This window comes from Stigmatopora nigra, chromosome 13, assembly GCF_051989575.1.
Source record: "Stigmatopora nigra isolate UIUO_SnigA chromosome 13, RoL_Snig_1.1, whole genome shotgun sequence".
Lineage (NCBI taxonomy): Eukaryota > Metazoa > Chordata > Actinopteri > Syngnathiformes > Syngnathidae > Stigmatopora > Stigmatopora nigra.
In genome coordinates, this window is record NC_135520.1 from 10,759,067 (window position 1) to 10,785,146 (window position 26,080).

The 26,080-nt window shown below is 39.6% G+C and overlaps 1 protein-coding gene across 4 annotated transcripts in view; it reads left to right on the top strand.

Annotated features, from left to right (window-relative positions):
- The first annotated feature begins 3,647 nt into the window (after nucleotides 1–3,647).
- The window catches only part of prkd1 (protein kinase D1), a 30,461-nt gene continuing 8,028 nt past the window's right edge, over nucleotides 3,648–26,080 (top strand). For 2 of the 4 annotated variants that reach the window (XM_077731216.1, XM_077731219.1), the window contains exons 1-16: nucleotides 3,648–4,097; nucleotides 7,677–7,815; nucleotides 9,923–10,054; nucleotides 10,143–10,318; nucleotides 10,397–10,420; nucleotides 12,112–12,310; nucleotides 12,392–12,469; nucleotides 13,392–13,599; nucleotides 13,662–13,785; nucleotides 15,206–15,283; nucleotides 15,372–15,536; nucleotides 16,076–16,187; nucleotides 19,536–19,588; nucleotides 21,629–21,701; nucleotides 21,791–21,897; nucleotides 22,219–22,380. In XM_077731216.1, the coding sequence (XP_077587342.1) occupies nucleotides 3,882–4,097; nucleotides 7,677–7,815; nucleotides 9,923–10,054; nucleotides 10,143–10,318; nucleotides 10,397–10,420; nucleotides 12,112–12,310; nucleotides 12,392–12,469; nucleotides 13,392–13,599; nucleotides 13,662–13,785; nucleotides 15,206–15,283; nucleotides 15,372–15,536; nucleotides 16,076–16,187; nucleotides 19,536–19,588; nucleotides 21,629–21,701; nucleotides 21,791–21,897; nucleotides 22,219–22,380 (2,046 nt within the window). In that variant the 5' untranslated portion in view covers nucleotides 3,648–3,881. The remainder of the gene's footprint in view (nucleotides 4,098–7,676; nucleotides 7,816–9,922; nucleotides 10,055–10,142; nucleotides 10,319–10,396; nucleotides 10,421–12,111; nucleotides 12,311–12,391; nucleotides 12,470–13,391; nucleotides 13,600–13,661; nucleotides 13,786–15,205; nucleotides 15,284–15,371; nucleotides 15,537–16,075; nucleotides 16,188–19,535; nucleotides 19,589–21,628; nucleotides 21,702–21,790; nucleotides 21,898–22,218; nucleotides 22,381–26,080) is intronic. The other 2 variants (XM_077731217.1, XM_077731218.1) reach the window with 2 other exon arrangements.

The window sequence follows — 26,080 nt, forward strand, 5'->3', positions numbered from 1 at the left end:
TCACACGTGCAGTTCAAGATAGAGGCTAAGGTGTGATCTTGTTTGTGAGAGTTAACGAGCTAAGCCTGAACATCTAATTAACCAGAGAGAGGCAGACGTGCAGCACACACACCTGCTACAATTAAACACACACATATTCAGCTACAAAGCCAAGTAATAAATGAACGTAAATGTCTTCACAGTCACTACTGCCTTGTAACTATTAAAGTAAATCCAAGTCAAGTAATTGTTGTGCGGATGCTTTGAAAAGAAAAGGACATCACATTAAAATATGTGCACTTAGCAATGATTCCCCCCACTTTTTTGACACACTGCAAAACCAACCTGCTTTGACCTATAACAGCCCAGAAATCTCTTAAATGTCTGAATTGTTTGATGCAATTTGCCTTTTATCTGCAACCGCGTAAAATTCAGTTTTGCCAGAATTCTGCCAAAATCTCATAGCCATGCCAAACAACCTACCGGAAGTAGATTTAACTGCCAAAATAACGTATTTTCTCGCATATAATCTGTATTTATAACAAAAAAATGATGACTGAGTTAAGGGTACGGCTTATATGCGCATAAGACTTACAGCGTTGCTATATTCCTTTTCAGCAGTAGATTTCGGTAAATTAACATTTACTATTTGTTGGTAATTTTCTGTTTTAAGTGGGAAAACAACCATTACTGGATGAAATAATTTCTTATGACATTGACACTTATAATGTGCCTTTGATTCATTCAGTATCTCAGATATAACACGTGCAGTGATTTTTTAAAAAAGATTTTCCATTCAAAGTAACACATTTGTACTCCCTATTAAAACCATGAATATGGAGGTGAAAATTGTGAACCAGGGGGCGGCTTGTACGCGAAAATTGTATAATTGAATGATTTTAAGGCAATTTTTTGGGTGCGACTTATACGCAGTGGCACCTGATATGCGAGAAACTGCAGTAATAATGAACATGTACACACTCACAATTTTGCAGTATAGCTTTTGTTTGTGCGTATGAAGTCAAATTGCTCAGCTTATCGACTTCTGGCGAGGTCGTTCATGTCTGAAACTCCCATACGACAACTTGACAAAACTTGAAAACACACACACGGGCACGTTGACTTTGTTGGGTCTACATTTTCACATCCGAGTAACGCCTCTTTCTCTCCTCGGCGATGCCGTCTGTGCGCCTCCCCAGGATGGGACTTTTTGCAACACACACATACACTGTGACAGATTTGACACCAATCACCCCCTCCCATCTCTTTGGGTGCTATTCCTGTCACTGCGTGCATCTGTGTGTGAGGGAAAGAGACAGAGAAAAAAAGTGTGAAAAAGGCAACACATTAGCGAAACTTGGTTGTGCATTGTTGTGCAAATGTTTGGAGGCAAAGTTTGCCGACGCTGTGCACAAGTTGACGCAAAACACCAGCAGGAAGTCGCCAACACTTTTAAAACTGTTTTTCCCTTTGTATATGGAGGGCTGGTCAAGCACATTATTTCATAGTTCAGTACTAGATATATGAATGAGAATAATGAATCTAAATCCAAATGAGCAAGAGTGTAGAGTGATTTCATCCTGGCTTGTTACTGGGTTAACTGTGAAAAATCTATTCATTTATTCTTCCCATCTCTGAGTCGGTTTTCTCTTGGTACTCAGTTTCTTTCTATATAACACATGTGGTAGGCTTATTTGATTCCAACTGTGTTGTAAGAGTTGGAAATATAGTTTGTCTATACCAGGGGTGGGAAAACTTTTCGACCCAGGGGCCACCATATTGACTTTAAAAATTTGACAGATGGGCGGAGTCAGCACAAGATACGATACATATAAAAAAGTGCATCCGTTAAGAGTTCATATGAAAAATAAACAGAAAAAAAGGACTAAAGTATTAACATACTCATCACTCATTAATAAAGTAAAAAAGTATAAAGTACAAGGTCAAGTAAAAAGGAATGTATTAAGAAATATTAAAATGTCATTTAAAAAAAGATAGAAAAAACATGAAAAACGAATAAAAGTGGTCAGAGCTACTGCCACTGGCTTCCGCGTGACAGCGCCATCTTGGGGTAAAAACAAAAAAATTGGACAATGTCGGCGGGCCGGATTAGAGAGCCTAATGGGCCGCATGTGGCCCGCGGGCCGTAGTTTGCCCATTATGGGTCTATACTATATCCGCCCTGTAATTGACAGGCAATCAGTTCAGGGTTCACACTGCGTCTTCCCCATACAGGCTTAAGCACCCCTGCTAACCACGCCATAGTACATAAATGGTAAGAAGATGAATGCATATACTCTTCAAAACCAGGTAAGTAAAATTGTATATCAATAACGTATGAAGACTTGCTAATCTTTTTCTTTAGGGATTTTAAAAACTGAAAATCAAAGTTTGCTCCCACGATATGACATGAAAATATTAAGATCTGATATAAATTCCTATTCCCATTCCCATCCCCATCCCCATCCCCATCCCCATCCCCATCCCCTATACCCTATTCCTATTCCTATTCCTATTCCTATTCCTATTCCTATTCCTATTCCTATTCTATTCCATTCCTATTTCTATTCCTATTCCTATTCCTATTCCTATTGCTATTTTCATTTTCATTGAATTTCATTTTCATTTTCAACAATGCTTGTACTTCTCAGTAGTGCTGCAGCCTATGCAACTGACTTTGGGCAAAAGGCAGACTACGACTTGATCGGTCGCCAGACAGTCATCGGGCATACATAGCGATGGAACAACCATTCACAATCACAATCACACCACCACCGAGTGCGAATCGATCACTTGTTGCCATGCTGAAAGAAATATTGCTTTCAGGTGGCTAAAAAATAAATTCTATTCTATTCTACAACCCTATGTCAACATTAAAGTAGTATACATTTTTGCTAAATTAATATTTTGCTGACAAAAGTATGACATCAAACATCACAGTATTTTTTGGTGGTCACCCCTACACATTTTTTTCACTATTAAGACTGATTTTATGCAAGATTATAGCTTTTTTTTACAAAAGTATATAACTTTTAGTGGCTAGCACGTCGGCTTCTAATTTCTGGGGCTGTGGGTCTGATTGCATGTTCTCTCTGGGCTTGCGCGGGTTTTCTCCAAATACTTCTGTTTCCTCTCACATCATCCCGAAAACATGCAAACTAGGCTGGTTGAACACTCTTAATTGCCCCTAGGTATGAGTGTGAGCGTAACTTGTTGTCCGTCTCTTTATGCCCTGCGATTGCCTGGCCACCGATTCAGGGTGTGCCCTGCTTTCATACCATAATTGGCTGGGACAGGATCCAGCACCCCCCGCGACCTTTGTTAGTATAAGCAGTTCAGAAATTGAATGAATTAATCTAAATCTTGATTCTCAAAATACAGCATTTTAAAAGACCGTCAATCAAGTTCAAAATCACAATCTAATGCAACAATAATGATAACATAACTAACTTAATAATCTTGTGTAAGACCACCAATTTTATCTGGCAACAGCTCACATGGCTAAATTGTTCTCCAAATCGATCACATGAACGCGTGGCGCCATTGGGCACGCTGCTGCGTTTCCATAGCAACGGGGACAACTTTGTGCCGTTTTAAAGCAAACTTGTGTGTTCAAAGGTGTCACATGATCGCCATCGTCATCATGATGATGAAGAAGAGGAGGAAGAGTGTCCTTCTCCCTCCACCTCCCTCTTCATCCCTCCTCCTCCTCCTTTTCCCTTCACAGTAGCACCAGAGTCCAGTGGAGTGCCGCTCGTTCCTTCTTTCTGCTTTTACACCTCTCGTCTTTTTTGCTCCTTTTGGGAACTTCTGACATCCAAGACGTGCCTCCCTCCTCTTTCTCCTCCTCTCCTTTCTTGGCGTCCTTTAGAAGCAGTGGGTCTTTCTACTTTTTTGCTGACATGAGTGCGCCTCCGCTCATCCGCACCCCCAGTTTACTCACCTTCCCCGGGGGGCAACCAGGAGGAGAAGGAGGAGGAGGAAGTGGAGGGGGCGGAGAAGGCGTGCTGTCCTTCCACATCCAGATCGGTCTGAGCCGAGAACCGGTCCTGCTGGACTCGGCTGACGTGAGTCTAGCTCAAGTGCGAGAAGTGGCCTGCTCCATCGTGGACCAAAAGGTAAGACCGGATCAATCACAGTCAACACAGTCAGCACTAATCCTAAAAGAGGAGGGTGACGATGTGAAGTCAAACTTCAAATAAAAAGTTGAAGAAAGACATTTAGAAAAATTGCAGTCTACATGCTGAAAAACAGTTCACAAAATATTATAATTTAGTAATTACCTCTTCTTTACAGATGTACTTTAACCCAGTACCATATCCAATTTTGGTTGTTATTCCACTGTCAACTAATGGGATCATTTAGACTTGGAAGGCGGGCACTGATCAATCTCATGATCCCTGAATGGCTAAAAACGTATTTACAGTGCAAACAGATTGGTCGGGAATTGTCAACAATGTCTATGAAACATCATTACAGTTCTTATAGTTTGGATATCTATTGCCATCCCTGGCACTGAATGGGCTAATGCCACATTATTCCAACACAATGTGAATTCAACCAATGAACAAGAATGAAAACAGGAAGGAATTGAGATCACATGAGTTTTTCCATCCTACTTTACACTATGACATAAAGAAACAACAATGGTTCATTTAGTTGGGGATTATTAATTGATAATGTCAAATGATTAGTTGGGAATTTAAATGCAGGTTTAATGTGTCACCAAAACGGGTGTAACCAAGTCATTGTGGTGTGTGGACAGTAAGGCATTATTATAATGAAATTTGTATTTGTTTTCATTTATTTATTTAATTTTTATGCAAAGCTTATAAACATTTTCAACAGTGAGTAAATTGGTGCCAATCAATGTTTATGTTAAAAAAATATACCACACCTCTCCACAGACACTTACATTACTGCAATACAACACTCTTACAAACACATTCAAATACGACCTACATAAACAAAAACATACACACAATAAAGAACATTAAATAGCACACACATACAAACATTCCCAAGCAAATCAACAAATTTACACAAAATAAAATAAACCCATAAAATTTACAAAAACAAAGACTAACATTTAAGACACACGCGTAAATTTTACACACAAATACAAGAATTATACCAAAGAAAGTATATTTGTAAACTGCACATACTAAATCACACCACTAACACACACATAAAACAAACATACAGCCATTCCTTCAAAACAAACATCACAAAAAACACTAAAAACATCTTCACAGAAACAAAATGCACAAAACTATAAATCAAAATGTAATGCTTTTGTCCATGTTTACATGTGTGCTTGTTTGCCTGAATAAGAGCATGTGTTGGAGGGAATTCAATGCAGGTCATGCAGTGATCATGTGTAATGCTGCAGGCTAACCACACTAACCACAGAGTTATAATTTTGAACCCCATCAGCACTGCGACAAGTTACATCAATGAGGTCATATGACCATGCTTACTTCAAATTGTTAGCTCTTTGTTGATTTTAAAGTGCACACTGGCCAACATCATGTTGGAAGTCTATAAACTCTTTGCAGAAACTGCTAGAAAACACATATTCCATATATTCACAAAAACACTCAAACATTTCCATTAACAACTACGTGTGTACCATTGCCCAAAAAACAAGAATTCAAGGGTTTTTACTGTCACTTTAACACAGAAAAAAAAACTCAGAGCAGTGTAAAACAAAAACCACAGTGCACTTACATTATTTACACAAACGCATAGGGACACACAAACCGATGTGTCCATTAAGTTGCTTTAATTGTCGCACTTCAGTTGGCACTTTTGCACCTGAACTGTTAGCAAGCTTGCTAAGCATAAATGCACATATGCAATGTTGCTAGCGAGAGCAGCAGGTGACCGCAACACCTGTAAGACAGCATGCGACACTTCACACATTTACACAAATGAACGTATTAATGTGGATGAGTGTTGGTTTTAACAAACCCTATATTGCCTGGAAAGTGCTTAGTGATGGGCTCAATGATTGTGTTCCCACTAGAGGACCTGATGCACAATTTAGATTATTTTTTAAAAATTAAATCAGATTTTTTTTTTTGCTGAAGCATAAAGATATGCGAAACGGAGCGTTAAGAGAACACTACCATGAAGTCACACACATGTGCATTGGTGAAAAGTCTGATGAGGTTTTTTTTTTAACAAAATTATGTGTAAACGTCAAACAAACATCATGTAAAAGCGGCCTATAGTAAAAAAAAAAAATTAAACGAGCCAAACTATGGCAAGTTTCCATAAGGGGTTCTTAGTACTAATAACTTCTTAAAATCAGGCAAATAACAGAACTTTTTCCCACGTTAGCCGAATGTGAATCACTCCCTCATTCGCTTACACAACCGCATTTGGTTGTGCAACACGTTTAGTTTTTTTGTCATCAGATTTTTTTTTTTTTTTTCAATTGATCCATTGGTAACAAAGCGAAACATTTTAATTTGCTTGGCAAGTTGAGTATCATCCTTACAAAAATTTGATGATGAAAATTCCAGTTTTGGCTAATATTTTATTTAGCATTTCTAGTTTAATTTTGTTTGTTTTGTATTACATATATTTCTGGAAATATAATAAATGCATTGATTAATAAATCTTTATTTATTTACTCATTTAGTTATTTTTTTTCCAGTGCCATTGATCCCAATTCACGTCCATTCCATTTGAAAACACATGAATGTATAGAAACACACACATTTTATATATTTGATGACATAATACACAGCTTTAATGGGTTTATGTTTACCTTATTACTATCATATAGGTACAATTTGATGTATGACATTATTGTTTAACTCATTTGCTATAGTTAACCGCAATAAATGACCAATCCACTTTAACAGAGATGGCTGGAAGCACTCAATCGCCATCCATGGTTGGCGTTAAAGATTTTTTTTTAACAAAACCGGGTGGCTTTGCAAAAGGTTTATATATTATTCATTGTATCAGGGTACATGAAGAGAGTACATATGTACCTATAATATAAATACACACACTTGCACAGAGACACACAGATAGTAAACGACTGACAGTTTTAATAAAGTCATTTGTGTCATTTGAGGCTTTTTCCTACTGTTGCCGGGCAACTGATGATGATGATGATGAGGATGATTGCGCTTGTGAAGTGTCCTCATGTCATTATGGCTATTATACGCACACACTCGCACACAGTGTGTGTCTGGTCGAGGTAACAACTTTTAGTGCAGTTACCCATCATGCATATCAGAGTGCGCGTGTACATGAGTGTGTGTGCATACAGTGGAAAAGGAAGCAGCCTTGAGCGGCGGCTACTGCCATGCCAACTGAGTGCTGTTACCGTGGCGACGAGCATCACAAGTATGAGGAGATCAGAATGTTGCAAATAAAGGACGATAGCAATAAATGTCTTAAATTATTTGGACTGGAGATGATTATATGTTTCAGTGCGATTCATGGCAATAGTCATTTAAATAATGTTTCCACCGATACGTTGCAACTGTGATGACGGTAGGTAGGTTGTTGATATGTTTCATTCTTTGGAGTGTTGTAATTGGAGCCAAAGCTATAATATTGTCATGTAAAAGAGTTTTTTTTTAACCCAGATATGATTTTTCCATTTTCATCAGCGGTGGCAAATGAAGTTTGCTCCTTATGCCATTTTTCTTATTCATATGTCTATCCTTTAGATTCCTGAATGTGGCTTCTATGGGATGTACGACAAGATCCTCCTTTTCCGCCACGACTCTACAGCTGACAACGTTCTACAGCTGCTTCGTTCTGCCTCACAAATCCAAGATGGCGACCTCGTCGAGGCCATACTCTCAGGTGGTTTTACATTAAGCAAGTAATTTTCAAATGACTGAAAGTGAGGAACTACGTATATTAAGCCCATTTGACCATAAGCTACACTAGTAAAATTTCTAAAAAAGTAAGAAAAATATGAACTATAAATCTATCAATACTGGATTATATATATATATATATATATATATATATATATATATATATATATATATATATATATATATATATATATATATATATATATATATATATATATATATATATATATATATATATATATATATATATATAGAGAGAGAGAGAGAGAGAGAGAGAGAGAGAGAGAAAGAGAGAGAGAGAGAGAGAGAGGGAGAGAGAGAGAGAGAGAGAGAGAGAGAGAGAGAGAGAGAGAGAGAGAGAGAGAGAGAGAGAGAGAGAGAGAGAGAGAGAGAGAGAGAGAGAGAGAGAGAGAGAGAGAGAGAGAGAGAGAGAGAGAGAGAGAGAGAGAGAGAGAGAGAGAGAGAGAGAGAGAGAGAGAGAGAGAGAGAGAATTTCACAGATTCTTAACTATTAAAACTGTAGAAAGAAAATCATTTATGTAACATGAAACACCATCAATGTACTGGGCAGAATCCAGCAGAGGGTGTATGAAGCAATGGAAAGAAAGAGTATGGAGATTTTTGCATTCATTGTGTTTATAATGTGCCAAATTGGAATACAAAATTGAAAGTGGGTCAGAGAAGAAAATAAGACCCGAAGAAAATGAGATTTTACAATACAAGATCTAAACGGAGACTCAGACAGCATAACACAGGTCCCTGTGCGTCAAGAAAAATGAGAGAATAGGGAGCATTTTGGGCTTCCTTATTATCTGGTCTGCTGAATGCCAATTATCTTACATTCATGACCCTCGACTCTACATTTATCATTTGAAATCAAAACCACCTACAGTAATCCCTCGACTATCACGGTTAATGAAGACCAGACATGGCCGCGATAATCCAAAAATTGCCAAGTAGGTTTCGTCCTCTATTATAACTTTTTTTTATCTTTAATGCTGAGTCCTAGTAGCAAAAGTAGCTTCAGTTTATGAGTTTCAGCGTGGATTTTCAAATTTTTCTGTACTTTTAAAAAGAAAGACGGGATAATCGAGGTATTACAGTATTTTTCCTAGTTCAGTTTCAGCAGACCAAATAAAGCCTTATTCTTTTGGGTACCATGTCATTGTAAGACGGGTATATTTTGCCTGTGGGTTCGGTCCTACTGTGGCCCTTTGTGGAATTAATTGCCCAGGTTTGGGCAAATGGCTCTGAACGCTACTCCTAGATAGCGTTGCCAACTTTCCCAAGAAGAAAAAATACATTTTATTTATAAAACTGGCTGACCCAATAATCATCATCCTTTAGTTGTTTTTGTGTGTGTGTTTTTAATGATTTGGCTCAAACCTGAGTTAATTAGGCACACGTTTTACTGAAATAAACACGTGGAAATTCAATAATTATGAGTGTTGTATTTTAAAGTGTATATTTTAAATTTGAGATGCAAATGTAAATACTAAACAGATATTATCTATTCATAATAACTGTTTAAATACTTTAAGTACTGTAATCACAATGATGCTCTTGACGCTTGAGTTTAATAAAAAAAAAATTTAAAGATGATGAGAGACTTGATGAAAATGAAAATTAAAAATGAAGATTTACTGCACAAATTATTGAAAGCTTTATTCCAAGACATGGGATGGCTCTACATATGTGGTCTTTCCCTTCATATTATTACCAATAGAATTCTTCTCCCTTGGGCAGGCGTTCCTCTTCACTGTTCTTCTTCATCGTTCTTCATCTGTGGCGTTTATGACACTTATAGCAATAGACTGAAGCCCCGAACTTTGAAGCTGTGAAGTGGTGAGGGATGACTGTACTCCGGTTTCCTCCCACATCACCCAAAACATGTGTTGTATGCTGGTTGAGGACTCTAAATTGCCCCTAGATATGAGTTTGTAAATGCTTGTCCGTTTCCTTGTGCCTTGCAATGGCCTGGCCACCAATTTATGGTGTCCCCCGCCTGGTGCCTAACAGGTGCAAAGGGACAAGATGTCTATTGCCGTCAATGGGCCTTTACCTTGATCATTGAATGTTTTGTTGCTCAGCTTCAGCCACAGTTGAAGACTTCCAGATCCGCCCTCATTGCCTGTTCGTTCACTCATACCGGGCACCTGCCTTCTGCGACCATTGCGGTGAAATGTTGTGGGGGCTTGTGCGACAGGGCCTCAAATGTGAAGGTACGTTAAAAAGAATTGGACGTCTTTGGGTTTCAGTGCCAGCCAATGAGTTATAAATGTTTGTTTGCGTGTTTATATGTATGTGTAGGCTGCGGGTTGAACTACCACAAGCGCTGTGCATTCAAGATCCCAAACAACTGTAGTGGCGTGAGGCGTCGACGCCCGTCAAATGTTTCTCTGACAGGGGTGTCAGGCTACTCAGTGGGTCGCCCTCTCTCGGGCGAACCCTCGCCCCCACCCCACTTTGGTGATGAAGCCCTGCTGGTCAGTTCCTTCACTCTCATTATTGTAAACTCATTAAATATGCAAAACCTCACTATCTATTTTATGTTCCTTTTCCAGTCACCCGTCAGTCCAAATATGGAGGTAAGAACAACAACGTAAGATTTCAAATAGGAGTTATGGCTTTAAATTGGAGTTAGATGGTTTCAGGGTTTCAGTCAAAATTAGGCATTCTGGGTTTCAAATATTGACTTTTAAGAAGTGTTAATGGTTCAAAATTGCCTTTTAAGATTGGATTTTTAGGTCTAAATATAATGGCTTTAAAATTAGGGTTTCACCTAGCAGCACACGTTGAAAAAATATGAATTCAAAATTTCCAAATAAGAATGTTTTCCAGAAGGGAATATTTGAAAATAGCATTTCAACATTAGGTTGCTTTGCATTGGAGAGCTTTCAATTAAATGACTGTGAGTCATTTTAAGATTTGAAATCATGGTCAGTGTTCTATAACATGATATTGTTTTACATTTGTGTTTTGGGCCTGGTAAAGTGCACGGTTTATTTATTCATTCATTCTTCTGAACCGCTTTATTCTCACTCGCGGGGGGTGCCGGAGCCCATCCCAGCTGACATTGGGCCAGAGGCAGTGGACACCCTGAATTGGTGTCCAGCCCATCCCAGGGCACGACGAGACACACAACTATTCACGCACACAGTCATACCTAGGGGCAATTTAAAGTGTATAGCCTACCATGCATGTTTTTGGAATGTGGGAGGAAACCGGAATACCCGGAGAAAACCCACACAGGCTCAGGGAGAACATGCAAACTCCACACAGGTGGACCGACCTGGATTTGAACCCAGTACCCCAGAGCTGACAGGTGTGAGGTTCTAAATACAAATTTAGAACATTGTCTTAAGGTTTCAAATTAAGATTTTAAACCTGGGTTTTAGTTGTAAAACACTATTTGTGAGTGAAATTCGGTTTCCAAATTAGGGTCAAGATTCTAAAAATGGTTAGACCACTGTTCTTCAGTTTTTTCATAAATGATCTGTCAAGCTGTTGTGCTTCGATAGTCACCTGCCAAATCCGATGATGCTGTTCTACATGTCTATTGGAAAGATTAAAAAACATGCTGTACGAGAACTGACAGATGCTACGACAAGCATGTATAATTGGCTTGAAAAATCCCAACAGTACTTAAATATATCCAAGACTGTCTGTGTGTACTTCTCAAAAACAGCAACAACTGACAGTGATACCAACGTTTTTGTCCAAGGTACAATAATCAACGAAGTTCGAAAATTTAAAATCGTAGGAATCACTCTTAACTATTAACTTGTCTTTAAAGGACAGTAAAAAATATCAAAATTTAATTTAATTCAATCTCTCTAATTTTAGGTTTACTAGAAACAATCGAACTCCTGAAAAAGAAAAACTGTATTTTGACACAACGTATCACACATGACTTACTGCCTAACAAGTTGGTCATCGGCTTGTTAAACAACACTAAAACCAATTGAAGCCACTTAGAAGCAAGCTCGGAAAGTATTGGACGAAAAACAAATAATGTACCATCATTGTCAGATATTAAAAAACCCAAATACCTGAACTGGGACGATAATGTTAAATTTGCAAATTACAGTTTTCAGCGTAGAAATCTTTTTAAATGAAGATTTTAAGACTACTTTGGAATTCCCATAACAGTTTGGGTTGAAATTCCTCATATGTTAAGTTTGAAAATTATTTTTTTCCATGTATGAAGATTCTATTACGAAAGATGTCACACTTTCAATGAAAGTTGTCAATAAGGTTGTTGTTTTTTTTAAACTAGGGGGACACGTGGCGGACTCGTGAGCGACGCTTTAGCTGCCAGTCATATGTGGGTCGACCCATCGAACTGGACAAGCTTCTGATGTCAAAGGTGAAAGTGCCCCACAGCTTTCTCATCCACTCATACACGAGACCCACTGTCTGCCAGCACTGCAAAAAACTCCTAAAGGGCATCTTTAGACAGGGCTTGCAGTGCAAAGGTAAGTGGCTAGCTCATTTCCTGCCACTGATAACGAGTTCTGTTCCGTGTCTGATGTTAATCTGTCTCTCTTCTTGTTCAGATTGTCGCTTCAATTGTCACAAGCGTTGCGCTCCAAAGGTTCCAAACAACTGCTTGGGAGAAGTTTCCAGAAATGGTGGTGAGCACACACAAACACGCACACCCCCTACTCATACTTACACCAATACAGGTACTTATATATGGAGAACAGGAGGGGCAAAATTACATTAAACAATTTCATCATAATAAGAGTTTTATACAATCACTCATATCATGGGCTGTTCATTAATTCATTTATTTGCTTATTATTTATTGATTTGTATAGTTAAAAGGGTTATGAGTGAGCTGGGGTCTGTCCCAGCCAACTGTGGACATTAGGCGGGGGACACCCTGAAATGGGTGCCAGCCATTTGCATGGCAAAAGGCATACTTGTCAACCTCTGCCCATAACTGCCCTTATAAATGATTATGATTCCCTGTACAAACCCCAAAAAAACATACAAACACCGTACGATGCATGTTTACTCGCGGTAACTCGTTTCTTACTAGGTGGCTCCTCCATGCTTGCTTCCACAAAATTTACTCTAGGTATATCTACGCATGCGCATGTCATCCTTTATCGATATTGCCGTACGCACCGCTAAAAAAAATACATACGATTGAGGATAATTTTTGCTGGTATACCGTGACAATAGTAACGATCGATGACAGTAGCGTCGTTGGCTACCAGCCTACGAGACTATCTAGATTTTAGCCAAAACGGTCTTGTTGAGATCAGTTTTCATAAATATTGGCGATTTTTTATTTTATTTATTTTTTCCCCGCACAAAAGTTTGGAAAATTTGGAATTATTTAATGAGTATTCATGGACAAAATATAATTTGGAATTTAGTGTATACTCAAGGCGCACCAACTGATTGTGAGCAAAATTCATTTTAAAGCATTTAATACTCGTGCGATTCACAGGCGTGAAAATATGTTAAATAAATAAAACTTTAATGAGCCATTAAGTTAAGTATTTTCATTTTATTATGTACTCTCACCAACATTTGAACCCACAGAGCTGCTAAGTCCAGGGGCCGAATCCGATGGCATAATGGCGGACGTTTGCTTTGACGACCATGAGAGAGGTGGTGGGCTGATCGATGACACCGATGACATCGCCATGACAACAGATGACATGACCGTTGCTGTGGCTGCAGAGGCGGGGTCCACGGATCTTGGAGACATACAAGACCAAGATGGGGATGACTCCAACAGGGCCATCAGGTAGTTGCCATTCATAATAGCTTTTTGTATGTCAATCAGAGGTATGTCCTGACCCTTCACAGCCCATCGACCAGTAACAACATCCCATTGATGAGAGTGGTGCAGTCAGTCAAACACACCAAGAGGAAAAACAGCAACGTCATGAAGGAAGGATGGATGGTCCACTACACCAGCAAGGACACCCTGGTACTCATCTGGTACTCATTGGCTGTCACTGATGGTGATAAATGTCCAATCTATTCGGACCAGCAGTTCCAGAAAAATGCAAAAGTGTTGTAGTTAACCGATACTTTCATCAGAAAGATATTTACTAACGCTTTCAATATAGTAGCCATTGGGCATTATCATGGCATAAGACACCGTCAAAGCCCTATTTTTGTCAACATTTTATCTCATCTCATCATTTTCTGAACCGCCTTATCCTCATGAGGGTTGTTGGGGGTTCTGGAGTCCATCCTAGCTGTCTCCGGGCCATAGGCGGGGTACACCCTGAACCGACTGACAACCATGCACATTCACACTCATACCTAGGGTCAATTTAGAGTGTCCAATCAGCCTACCATGCATGTTTTTGGAATGCGGGAGGAAACCGGAGTTCCCGGAGGAAACCCACCCCAGCCCGTTGAGAACATGCAAACTCCTCTCAGATGGATGTGACCTGGATTTGAACCAAGAACCCCAGAGATGTGAGGCTGACGTGCTAACCACTTGCACCACCGAGCTTCCCTTATGTCAAAATGAAGCTCTTTAAATCACTTTGGAAACTAACTCCCTTGCCACTTATAAAACCACTTCTTATAGTCTTCTTATATTAGTATTAATATTTTAATATTTTTTAAACAAAAAAAAGTATACTTCACAAATGAAGGTCATAAGTCATTGTAATGGAGAGAAGACAATTTATGTAGAAATTACACTCCTCAATACACTTCAACATAGTTACTTGACACTTTAGATCAGGGGTGGGCCGGGGGCCACATTGACTCAAAAAAATTGTCAGATGGGCGGGTCAGCACAAGCTACGATACATATAAAAAACTGCATCCGTTAACAGTACACATGAAACATGAACAGAAAAGAAGGAATAAAGAATTAACATACTCATCAGTCATCATTAAAATAAAAAGTATAAAGTACAAAGTAAAGTAAAAAGGAATGTATTAAGAAATATTAAAATGTAATTTAAAAAAGATAGAGGGGCTGTAAAACACGAAAAACAAATATAAATGGACAGAGCTACTGCCAGTGGCTTCCGCGTGACGGCGCCATGTTGGGGGGAAAAAAATATATATATTATTTGGTTGGTGGGCCAGATTAAAAGTCCCAGCGGACCGTATGTGGCCCAAGGGCCGTAGTTTGCCCGTGTCTCAGCAGGAATATGCCACAAGAATTGGTAAAATGAATTCATTGGCTGTCATTTCGGGAGTCAATTCTTTTCTGATTGAGGACCATAGACTCATGGCTGCCAGCCTCTCTACAGTCTTCTAGTCAAAGAGGACTGGATGTCAATCGGCGTCAATAACAGCCAATGATTGAAGCCAAATGGGATAATGCAAAATGTTTTTTATTCATTAAAATTAATGACGTGATGTTATGTATGTTTCAGAGGAAGAGACATTATTGGCGCCTGGATAGTAAGTGCCTCACGTTGTACCAGAACGACACTGGGAGTAAATATTATAAGGTAATGTCAAAGCTAGAAAATAAAATAGTCATGCAAACTGTATGCACATTGATAAGCAAGAAAATTTGGTCCCATGTGTGTCATTCAGGAGATTCCGCTGTCAGAGATATTGTCATTAGAGGTCGCTCGGAATTTCTCGCTTCTCCCGGACGGCGCCAACGCACACTGCTTTGAGATTGCCACCACAAGTTCTCTGGTTTACTATGTGGGCGAAGAGCTGCAGGGGTCTGAGAGCAACGGCGATAATGTGCTGGTGATGCAAAAGAAATAAACAAAAACAACTCCTATTAATGTACAAGACATTCACAGGCTATAATATTGTTGAGCATATGTGGCTCAGATTTGGCAGTTTTTAGTTAAAATCTGTAAAGTTTGACCTTGAAGGAAAAAGCTGAACTAATTCAAGAATGGCTCCTGAAGGTCAAAATGTCTGACTTTTATTGTCTTTTTGGGGCATAAATTCTTTATTTATTTTCTGGTTCTACTGTTTGATCTGCTACTTAATAGTTGTTTCTCCCACATTGCTACATCAAATGTGCTTCATTGGTAGATTTTTTTCCCAAAATTCTAAGCCTCCTTTAAAGGAAACTGACTCAAGTGAACTTCCTCCTTTGTCTTTTCAGGCATGACATCTTGAGACTTTTTTGGGGTGTACATTTGCCAAGTAAAACAGACTTTGGAGGTTGCAGCTTTAGCAGGACCAGAAAAAAATGTTGAAAATAGCCCTAAAACGGCAGTTTTAAATAAAATTGCAAACTTTGTATTGTTTGATGAGATTTTTTTTCTTACCAGGTGAGCGGTGCGGGTCAGGATGTGGCCCGAATGTGGGAGATGGCTATACAGCACGCTCTCATGCCTGCAGTCTCCATGGGCATTTCTCACAGTTGTCATGGCGATGGGCACAGTGAGTACTCTGACATTAAAATGACAAATTCTTTTTCCCCATTTATTCATAACCATTTGGCTGACCACCAATTTAGGGTTTCCCCTACCTAGTACCCATTGTTAGCTGGAATAGGCACCACCATCCCCCGCGACATTTGTGAGGATAAACGGTTTAGAAAATGAATGAATTCTTAACTAAAATGCAAATTTTCCAAATCTCCTCAAATAATTTACAATACACATTATTCATTACAAATATGTGATGTGTCAATCACAAGTGAAGTTGTGTATTAGTCTGGTTTAACTGGTACGGAGTCTAAATGAGCACCTGATGAGAAATGTTGTATAGTCTCTTAGTTTATCTTTCTTTCTGTTTTTTGTTTATTGGCAATTGCACACTAGGACTTCTGGGTTACCCCGTCTCATTCTGTTAGTCAGTCGAATCTTCAGTCAGATTGAGATTTAAACTATTCTGTCCCTTGGAGTTATTTGTGTTTGTAGTGTTTATAGTTGTGGAATGCTTTAGGATGCTGTTCCTTGGTGACATTGTAGCTATTCCGGTGGTCATCGAAGAATTCATCGTTCTGCTGTCCCTTGGTGGCATTGATGCCTTATTGGTCGTCTAGGGCTTTGTTGCTCTGCTATGACTTGGCAGCAATCTGGCCCTTGTGATGGTCATAAAGGCCCCATATCACAGTTCCGAAAAACCTGAGATTGTACCATACAAGTTCAATCCACACTGTAAGACAGCCCCCATGACTCTCAAAATGGGAGACAGACATTTTTCCTACTTTGCTTTCAATGGTGCCGTCTGGGTCATCATCCGCATCCTCAACCTCATTCTTCATTTTTATATTCCATGATAAAACCAATAAGAACCTGTCTACATACTGCAAACCCTCTTCTGGCTCCCTCACTTCTCTTGACGTCAATGTTTTTTAAGAAAGCTGACGGGACCATAACATAAATGATTTTTAGGGGGACAATTTTATTACTTCCGTGTGAATGCTGTTCTTTAATTTTGGAATTTGAGAAGATTTTATCTTTTAATTGGTATGTAAAAATCCAGGTTATGGGACCTTTAATTCCTGCTGTGTTTAGTGAAATCGTATGTGACCATTAGCTTTCATTTCTGTTACTAATTAGGAATCTGAAAAGTACTGGAGTAGACATGCAATCAGAAATGCTTTAGAAATCCGTCCGGGAAGCCATACCTGCCCCTTGTGCCTTACATTTAGGCGGGGGCACCCTGAATTTGTTGCCAGCCAATCGCAGGGCACAACAGACTACAACTACGTACACTCACAAACACACTGCCATTGAGTGGGAATTGAACCCAAACATCCCACCCCAAAGTTAAGTGGAAGAACCACCGCATTAATTTTAGGATCTTTTAACAGAACATTTTTAAAAAGCCATGTCGGAGGTTGTTGAAAGGTGGAGTCATTTTGCAAATTACAAATTCAAATCACCCTTTTAAATCCAGCAGTGCTTGCTGGTCTTCTCTCAATACCAGCTGGTGCTCTGTGGGTGGACTCCTACGCCAGCCATCATAGATATTTCAGACTTAAAATGACATCAAAGTGGTTGTGACTCATGTCTATTTGAGGCTTCTCTCCCTATATAACATAATGTAAGAGAACGGAAGAAAAATATTGGATTTTTTGTGTGGTGAGTGACATTATTCTGTGCTTTATTGGAACAGTGAATTGTTATAATTCAGCACCATTAAATGGTTGCTTTCAGACATTCCAGTCACAATGTATTTGACTTCTAGTGCAACTAATTCACTGCTAAAGTAAATCAGATTAAGTAAGTCGGGGAGTGTCAATTTAACCGTTCAAAGATAACACATATTAATACTGCGAAATACAATAATTTTAAAGGTATTATTCAGGAACATGACCAGTTTAAATAATATTAATTTTAGTTTTAACATTTCATTAAATTTTTGGTTCATTTATTTGTAAGATTTTTAAGCAATAATGATTTATTATTAAAAAAAAACTATACATACACTGCTCAAAACAATTAGAACAATTTGAAGAAACCCGTGAGATACATCACATCTTAATATGAAGTTGGATATCTATACAAATAACGACCGGACAGTGTCCCACAAACAAAAGGATGGGGGCTCAATTGTTTTGACACCTAAAAATCAGAGTGGAATGAAGCGAAAGCAAATGGTATCTTGTCTGGCAGCCACAACTTTGTATGCATGCTTGACAGTATCGCGGCATGCTCCCGAACACAAGACGGCTGGTGTCTTATGGTATTTCCCCCCCAAATCTGTTTGAGGGCATCATTGAGCTGTTGTTAAGTCTGAGGAGGAACCTATTGGTGCCTAATGGACCTGATATAATATCCCTCAAATGTTCTATCGGTGATGTTCTATTGGTTTTGAGTCAGAGGATCGTGAAGGGAATTGTTTCAATTCCTTCATCCTCAAGGTATTGCGTGCATACTCATACCACAGGAGGTCAGGAGTTGTCGTGCATTGGGTACAAGGATTTCATCCCGATACCTTATTGTGGTCAGACCACCATTTCGCAGGCAGTATAGGTCCATGTCCCTCCATGGATATGCATCCCCCACACCATCACCGACCCATAACCAAACCTGTCATGTTGATCCATCTTATAGGCAGTGTAACTTGTCTTCTCCAGAATCGTTCATATCGATCACAGGTGCTCATGAGGAACTTGCTCTTGTCTGTTCAAAGTAAAGGGCATCAGTGGTGGACTTGGCAATTCTGGTGTTCTTGAGCAACTGCCAGCCAAGCTATAGACTGCTGGCCAGGGATTCTCAGTTCCTGATTTGGGTAGAGACATTCACGGCAGTGGTCCTCTGGATGTCATTCAGTAGGGCATGAGCAGTGCTTAGCCTCTTCTACCTTTCACAATGAAGAAGGTATCCGTCCTGCTAATGGGTAGAGGACTTTTTATGGCCCTGTCAAGCTCTCCGAGACTAGCCACCAGTCCGTTGAAATCTCTTCCACGCTTTGAAGATTTTGCTGGGAGACACGTTAAACCTTCTTGCTGCAGCACGTGTGGGTGTGTCATCCGGCAGAAGTTGGACCACCTGATCAACTTCTGTCGGGTTAATGAATCACCTCATTTTCTCAGTAGAGATAATCATTCAAGCCAAAACATGCACGAGTGGATAACCATCCATTCTATTTGTTGGCACTGAAGTGCACCCGTTGTTAATTCAATGAACACCAATATAGTTCATAGTAATTACCCGTTCCCTCAGCTGATTTTTATTTGTTTCTTTTACTCTCTCTATCAATTGAAGCTATATTTTGAATTGTTTAGAGTGAAGACAAATGTCAAAATCGTTTTTTCTATTTGTGTTTGCGCAGAGGAAATCTCCATCAGTATTTCTGTCTCCAACAGTCACATCCAGGAGAACGTGGTGAGAAGTAGCAAGAACCTAAACACACACACACACACACACACACACACACACACACATGCACACACAGACTGGCTATGAAGCCAGTGTTCTTCTAAAATGCTAAAGTGCTCAACTTGACAAAGTGGCGCTTGTACCAACCCCAAGGTGAGTGTCGGGCCAGTCCGTGCGCCACCTCGGCAGGAGATGATTGTGATTACTCGGTAAGGCTGAGCGAGAGTCGCTATGGCGACGCGTGGTAATTAGGCTGCGAGCAGCCAGTAATATTTTCTTCTTTGTGCGCTCCTGATGGAGGTGTTATATTAGCCTGTCAGCGCACGCACCAGATGATGCGACCTCACAGCTGGAAATATTTCATGCCCAAGACATACACAGAAAATCCACAAAACATACAAGAATAACAAATCAACAAAGTTGGAAATAAAACTTCCACCATGGCACCAAAAAAAGCATATACAACAGATATACACGATCCACATAATATACACACATAAATATGCACACAGTGTCTACATAATAACTACATAAAATCTATGGGCCGACAGCATACTAAACACAGAAGGCACACAAAACTCAACACAATGTCGACACAACCGTCAAATGAAAACACACATACATAGCCTAAAATTGAGACAGAATGCTCACAAAAAAAACACCCAATGTTGACATATTATCGACACGAAACAAAAATATACACTAAATCCAGTCAATGTCAATAAAAAAGTGCACAAAACAAACACACAAAAGCCTCATTAATATGCATATCCTATTTACACAAGAACTTCACAGCAACTGCACAAAATCACTACAACACACAAAATCCCACAATATCAATAACAACAATGAGTGGCATGTACAGAAACACTGTCTACACAACATCTATAGAAAACCTACACATAAACACCAAATGGACAAAACACCTAGGAAAAAACAAATTACCTACACAAAAGGTACATAACAAACATAAAAAAGACACAATATCAACTTAACGCCCAGATAACACACACATCCACATACTCATATGAATACATAAAATGTACACATCATCAACAAAAGATCCAGATAAAAACAAACCATCCAAACACATAAACACAATTTACTCAACATTTAAGGACACACCTGCAACACACACAAATTCAAATTTTATCCTAGAAAAATTGGATTCGATTGGATAACTTTATTCATCCTGTATTCGGGAAATTTCATTGTGACAGTAGCAAGAAGGGGGGAAGGCAGATACAAAAAAAAAAATAACAGTTACAAGTTAGACAGTACAGTCACGAACTCCGCAGAACAACAAAGCAAAAGCACAAAGCAAAAGCACAAAGTACAAAGCAAAGCAAAGTAATGGAATCTTTAAGAATCACCAAATCAAATCATTAAGATAGAAAAGCAGCAAGAATACTAAACGAAAAAGACGATGTAAAGTTCAATAAAACTGGAAGGAACCACACAAGAAGTCTTACACAAGATGGGGGAGTTATGCTGACTGGGACCGAGGTGGGGAATATGCAGAGTCACTCTTCCAAGCTTATCTGCACAGTTCCTCAGTAGTCTGGGGCTGAAGACAACAGTAGCAGAGTAGAACCGCTCGACTCAGTTTCCGGCCTGGTAAGCGCCGACAGCTCTTCCATCTTATCCCATGATGGAGTGGTTGGTCTGAAGTGTTGCTTCCTCTCCTGGCACTTTTGCCTAGCTCTGAATTTCCAGCGGTATTGAGGTGTTGCTCCTTCTGCTGCGTATTGTAACAGCTAGTCCCATGTGTATAACAGCGTAGGTTTGGCTGAATGGTTCCAAAAAAGGAGTAGCAGAAAGAAGCCAGGCTAACAGAACAAAAAAGTTGTAAAAACATTAAAGTAAAAAGAATAAATAAGTAAAGTAAAAAGGAATGTATTAAGAAATATTAAAATATAGAAGGGCTCTAAAACACGAAAAATAAATAAGAGTGGACAAAGCTACCGCCACTGGCTGCTGAAAACATCATCATGTCCATTTGTTGAGTACTTGCATTTTTCAATCAATTTTTTTTTCATGTTTCAGGACATCAACTCCATCTATCAGATATTTCCAGATGAAGTTCTTGGATCAGGACAGTTTGGAATCGTCTATGGAGGTCAAACACAACACCGTATCCTTCATTGACTGCCACTGAAGTATATTATCATCAATGGCAACCAATGATTAACTTCTTCGGGGTTACAGGAAAACATAGAATTTCGAGCCGCGATGTGGCCATCAAGATCATCGACAAGCTTCGCTTCCCTACCAAGCAGGAAAGTCAGCTGAGGAACGAGGTGGCCATCTTGCAGGTCCGCATCCACACCATGACAAATACATTAATCCCTCGAATATCGCGATTAATCTAGACCAGACATAATCGCGATAATCGAAAAATCGCAAAGTAGGGTCAACTTTTTTTTCAGTGCTGAGTCCTATTAGCAAGGGTGGCTTCTGCTTAAGATTTTCAGCATGGATTTTCACATCTTTATGAACTTAAAAAAAATAATAAGAAGAAGAATATATATATATTTAAGAGTTAATACTGGAAAAAAGGACTGAAGTAGTGAATTTGCGATAAATGAAGACGCAAAGTGGTATCATGGTCTTGTGTTTGTCTTGGATGTGGCTAGAACCTTCACCATCCTGGCGTAGTGAACCTGGACTGCATGTTTGAGACTCCGGAACGAGTTTTTGTGGTGATGGAGAAGCTTCACGGAGACATGCTGGAGATGATTCTGTCCAGCGAGAAAGGACGTCTGCCTGAGCGCATCACCAAGTTTCTGGTCACGCAGGTCCAACGCATTCCAAATGCTTTCCCTTTATTTCTTCCATAGTCCAGTTTAAAATAGCTCGCTTGTCCCTGATTTAGTTTTTCAGTCTGTGAGTTCATTTGTTAAGTTGTTTTTGTTTTGCTTTGTTAGTTGTTGTTGTTGTTGTCGTTTTTTGCAGTTAGTCAATTTCCTTGTTTAATTGATTTCTCACTTAGTTTGTCATTTCATTCCAAATTAGGTTTTGTTGAATGCCAGTTATTTAGTCAGTTTGTTTCTCAGTTGTTGTTGTTTTTTTTGTGTGATTTCTTATTATTCCGTTTACTTGTTGTTTGTTAGTCCAATAGTTATTGTTTGACTACCCTACATGTGTACTTTGCTAGTCAGTCTGTTTATTATTGGTTTAATTTATTGATCTTTAGTGTATTATTACTTTTAAGCTTAATTAGTTGGTCAGCGTATCAGTACGTCATTTATTTAGTTTTTTTGTTGGTTTGGTTTTGAGAGTAATGTTCATTTTTTAATTGTGTGAACTTTGGTTAGTTATTCAATCAGTCAGTTTGTATCAACTTGTTTTATTTTTTTCAGTAATTCAGTCAGTTAGTGTGTTAGTTTTTATATACGTAAGTCAGCCAGGCAGCTATTGGTTAGTTTGTTTTTGTTTGTCTAAACCAGTGTTTTTCAACCTTTTTTGAGCCACGGCACATTTTTTTACATTGGAAAAATTTGTGGCACACCACTAACCAAAGATTTTACAAAATGACACTCTGTATAGTATATTTAATTACAATATAATTTCTCAATTTATTTATACTCAGTCAGTGTGAAACCTGGGCCTGTTTAGATGAACACAAAGCCGATATCCTGGCAGGAATAGTAGAAAGACACACACGAAGCTCTTCTTCAACAGCTCTCAGTCTCTCTCTGTTTTTAGTTTTTATAGCAGTTAGGCTTGAAAAGCTCAGCTCACACAGATATGTTGTGGAAAATGGGAGCAATGTCAGAACAGCTTTGTTGGCCAGAATGGGGAACTCCTTGGCAGCAGTCAACCAAAAACTGTCCAAAGGAAGATCAGCAAATCTTAGTTTTAAACCACGATCCTGTCTCAGTTCAGTTAGTTCCTCCTGCTCTTGTAAAGTCATGTCCTTTCGAACAACTGATGCCGAGCTGTATGGGTCCCTAACCCAGTCAAAGCATTCAGTGGAGGCTGAAGAGAAATATAATGACAACTTCTCCTCAAGACTTTTCAAATGTTTACCTATTACCTCAGACAGTGCAGCAGTGTTGCTTTGCTGTTTGTCTGTGAGTGGGAACATCTCCAGGTTGGCACGTTGCACATGTTGTTGCCAGAGGTGCACCTTTAAACGGAATCCATTTATTTTATCTGTGCTTGTAAGCAGGTTTTCATTTCGGCCCTGCATCCTTGTGTTCAGTTCATTAAGATGATGAAATATATCAGCCAGGTATGCCAACTTTGCGCACCACTCATCACTTGCAAACTGATTTGAGTAATCAGACCTCTCATTTGTCAGAAACATTTTAAGTTCCTCTCGCAGCTCATACACACGGGTCAGCACCTTACCGCGCGACAACCATCGGACCTCCGTATGGAGCAATAAGGCTTTATGCTCCGCTCCCATTTCCTCACACAGAGATGCGAATATACGGCTTTTCAGAGGTCGTGTCTTCACAAAGTTCACCATGCGCACCACATCGTCCAACACAGGAACCAGTTCTACTGGTAAAGTCTTCGCAACGAGGGCCTCACGGTGCAAAAAACAGTGCGTAATAATCAGATCTGGGTTTCTTTCCTTCACTCTACTCACGAAGCCTTTGGTGCGCCCGACCATGGCTGCAGCTCCATCAGTGCACCACACACTTGTGCAGTTTTCCCACGTAAGTCCTCCCTGGTCAAGATATTCCGATGTGACCCGAAAAATTTCCTCTCCAGTTGTTTTTTCTGGCAGTGTCTTGCAAAATAGGAAGTTTTCTCTAATGGCATCACCATCCACAAAACGCACATTGGCCAAGAGCTGAGAATGTCCACTAATATCCGTAGACTCGTCAACTTGCAACGCAAATTTCCTACTGATGCGTATCTTTTCCAAAACATGGCTTTCGATGTCTGTAGACATGTCATCAATACGCCTGGCAATTGTGTTATCAGAGAGCGGGACTTTATCTATGTCTTTAGCCGCACCAGGGCCGAGCATCTCGTTGACAATGGCTTTACAGGCAGGTAGTATTAATGTCTCTGCCACAGTGTGCGGCTTTTTTGATTTAGCAACAAGTTCGGCGACTAGGTAACTAGCTTTGAGCGCTTTCTCATTTACCTTTGTGGTTTTTCTCATAAACGTTGCCTGTTTCTCTGTGTTTACATGCAGGCGAACAAAATAGTCTATCGGCTTGTTTTGAAGCGACGGGTGTTTCGTTTGGAGATGGCGTTTAAGCTTGCTTGGCACCATGGCGCTGTTGGATAGCTTCTCGCCACACACCAGGCATAACGGAATAGGTGTCGTCTCATCCCCGGTGAAAGTAAATCCAAACGAAAGATAGCTTTTACTATATTGCCTTGAGCTCACCGTCTTTGCTTTGTTTTCTCCACCACTCATACTAGGGCCTTTATCCGGGTCAGAATCTTGTCCAGGGCGCAGTTCGGAGTTTGCAGTTGTCCTTTTTAAAAACTTCTCCATGACTGTCACCACGGTGCATCACTAATTTTCTTGGCGGAACGTGTCAATCAACTACGTGTTGCCACACGGACAAATATTACATTACGCTGCCAGCCTTTGCAGCACGGACATTGGACAATGACATCATATTTGCAGAAATCTATTAATAAATGTTAATTTAAAAAAAAGGATATTGGATAATTTCTCACGGCACACCTGAGGATCTCTCACGGCACACTAGTGTGCCGCGGCACAGTGGTTGAAAATCACTGGTCTAAACAACAGTTTTTTTTACTGACTAGATGGTTTAAATGTCAATTTTCATTTTCGTCACCACTTATCCTTGTCAAGATTACGAGGTGCCAAAGACTTTTCTAGCTGACATCGGGCGAAAGGCAGACTTCACCTTAGACTGGTTGCCAGTTTGACGTAGGGCACATATAAAGACAGACAACAATTCGACCTCAGTCACATTCACACCAAGTTTGATACCAAGCTGTCCGCAATCAAACCGCTGAAGTGTTCGGTGGTTAAGTTTGTTAAATAGTTAGCGGATTCGAAACATGGTGATTAGACGACGGCCTGGCCTTGATTGGTTAGCGTGTTGGCCTCACTGTTCTGAGCTTGAGAATTCAATCCCAGGTTCAAACCTTTCTGCATGTTATGCCCGAGTTTTATCTGGGTATTCCATTTTCCTCCCACGTCCCAAAACAACATGCAGAGTAGCGTCATGTATTGGTCTGACTCTCATTTCATTTGATCTTCTCCAGCACCCATGTGGGTGGTGCATTATGAGTAGTACTCAGTATTTAAGGACTTAGGTCACAGACAATGGCTGTTTGGCTATTGCATTTTTCTTACCGGCAAGTGTTCCCGATATTCCACCCGAGCTCTCCTTCCTCTCGATGGATGTATGTCTGGTTTTGCTTAGTTGGTACTTTGCTTTTCTTAGTTTACTCGCCGACTCGCTTGTGTTGTTTTTGTTTGACATTCACTCTTTTGTACTCTTAATTCTGAGGTTGTGTTTGGATCTATTCTCAATGGCCTGGCAT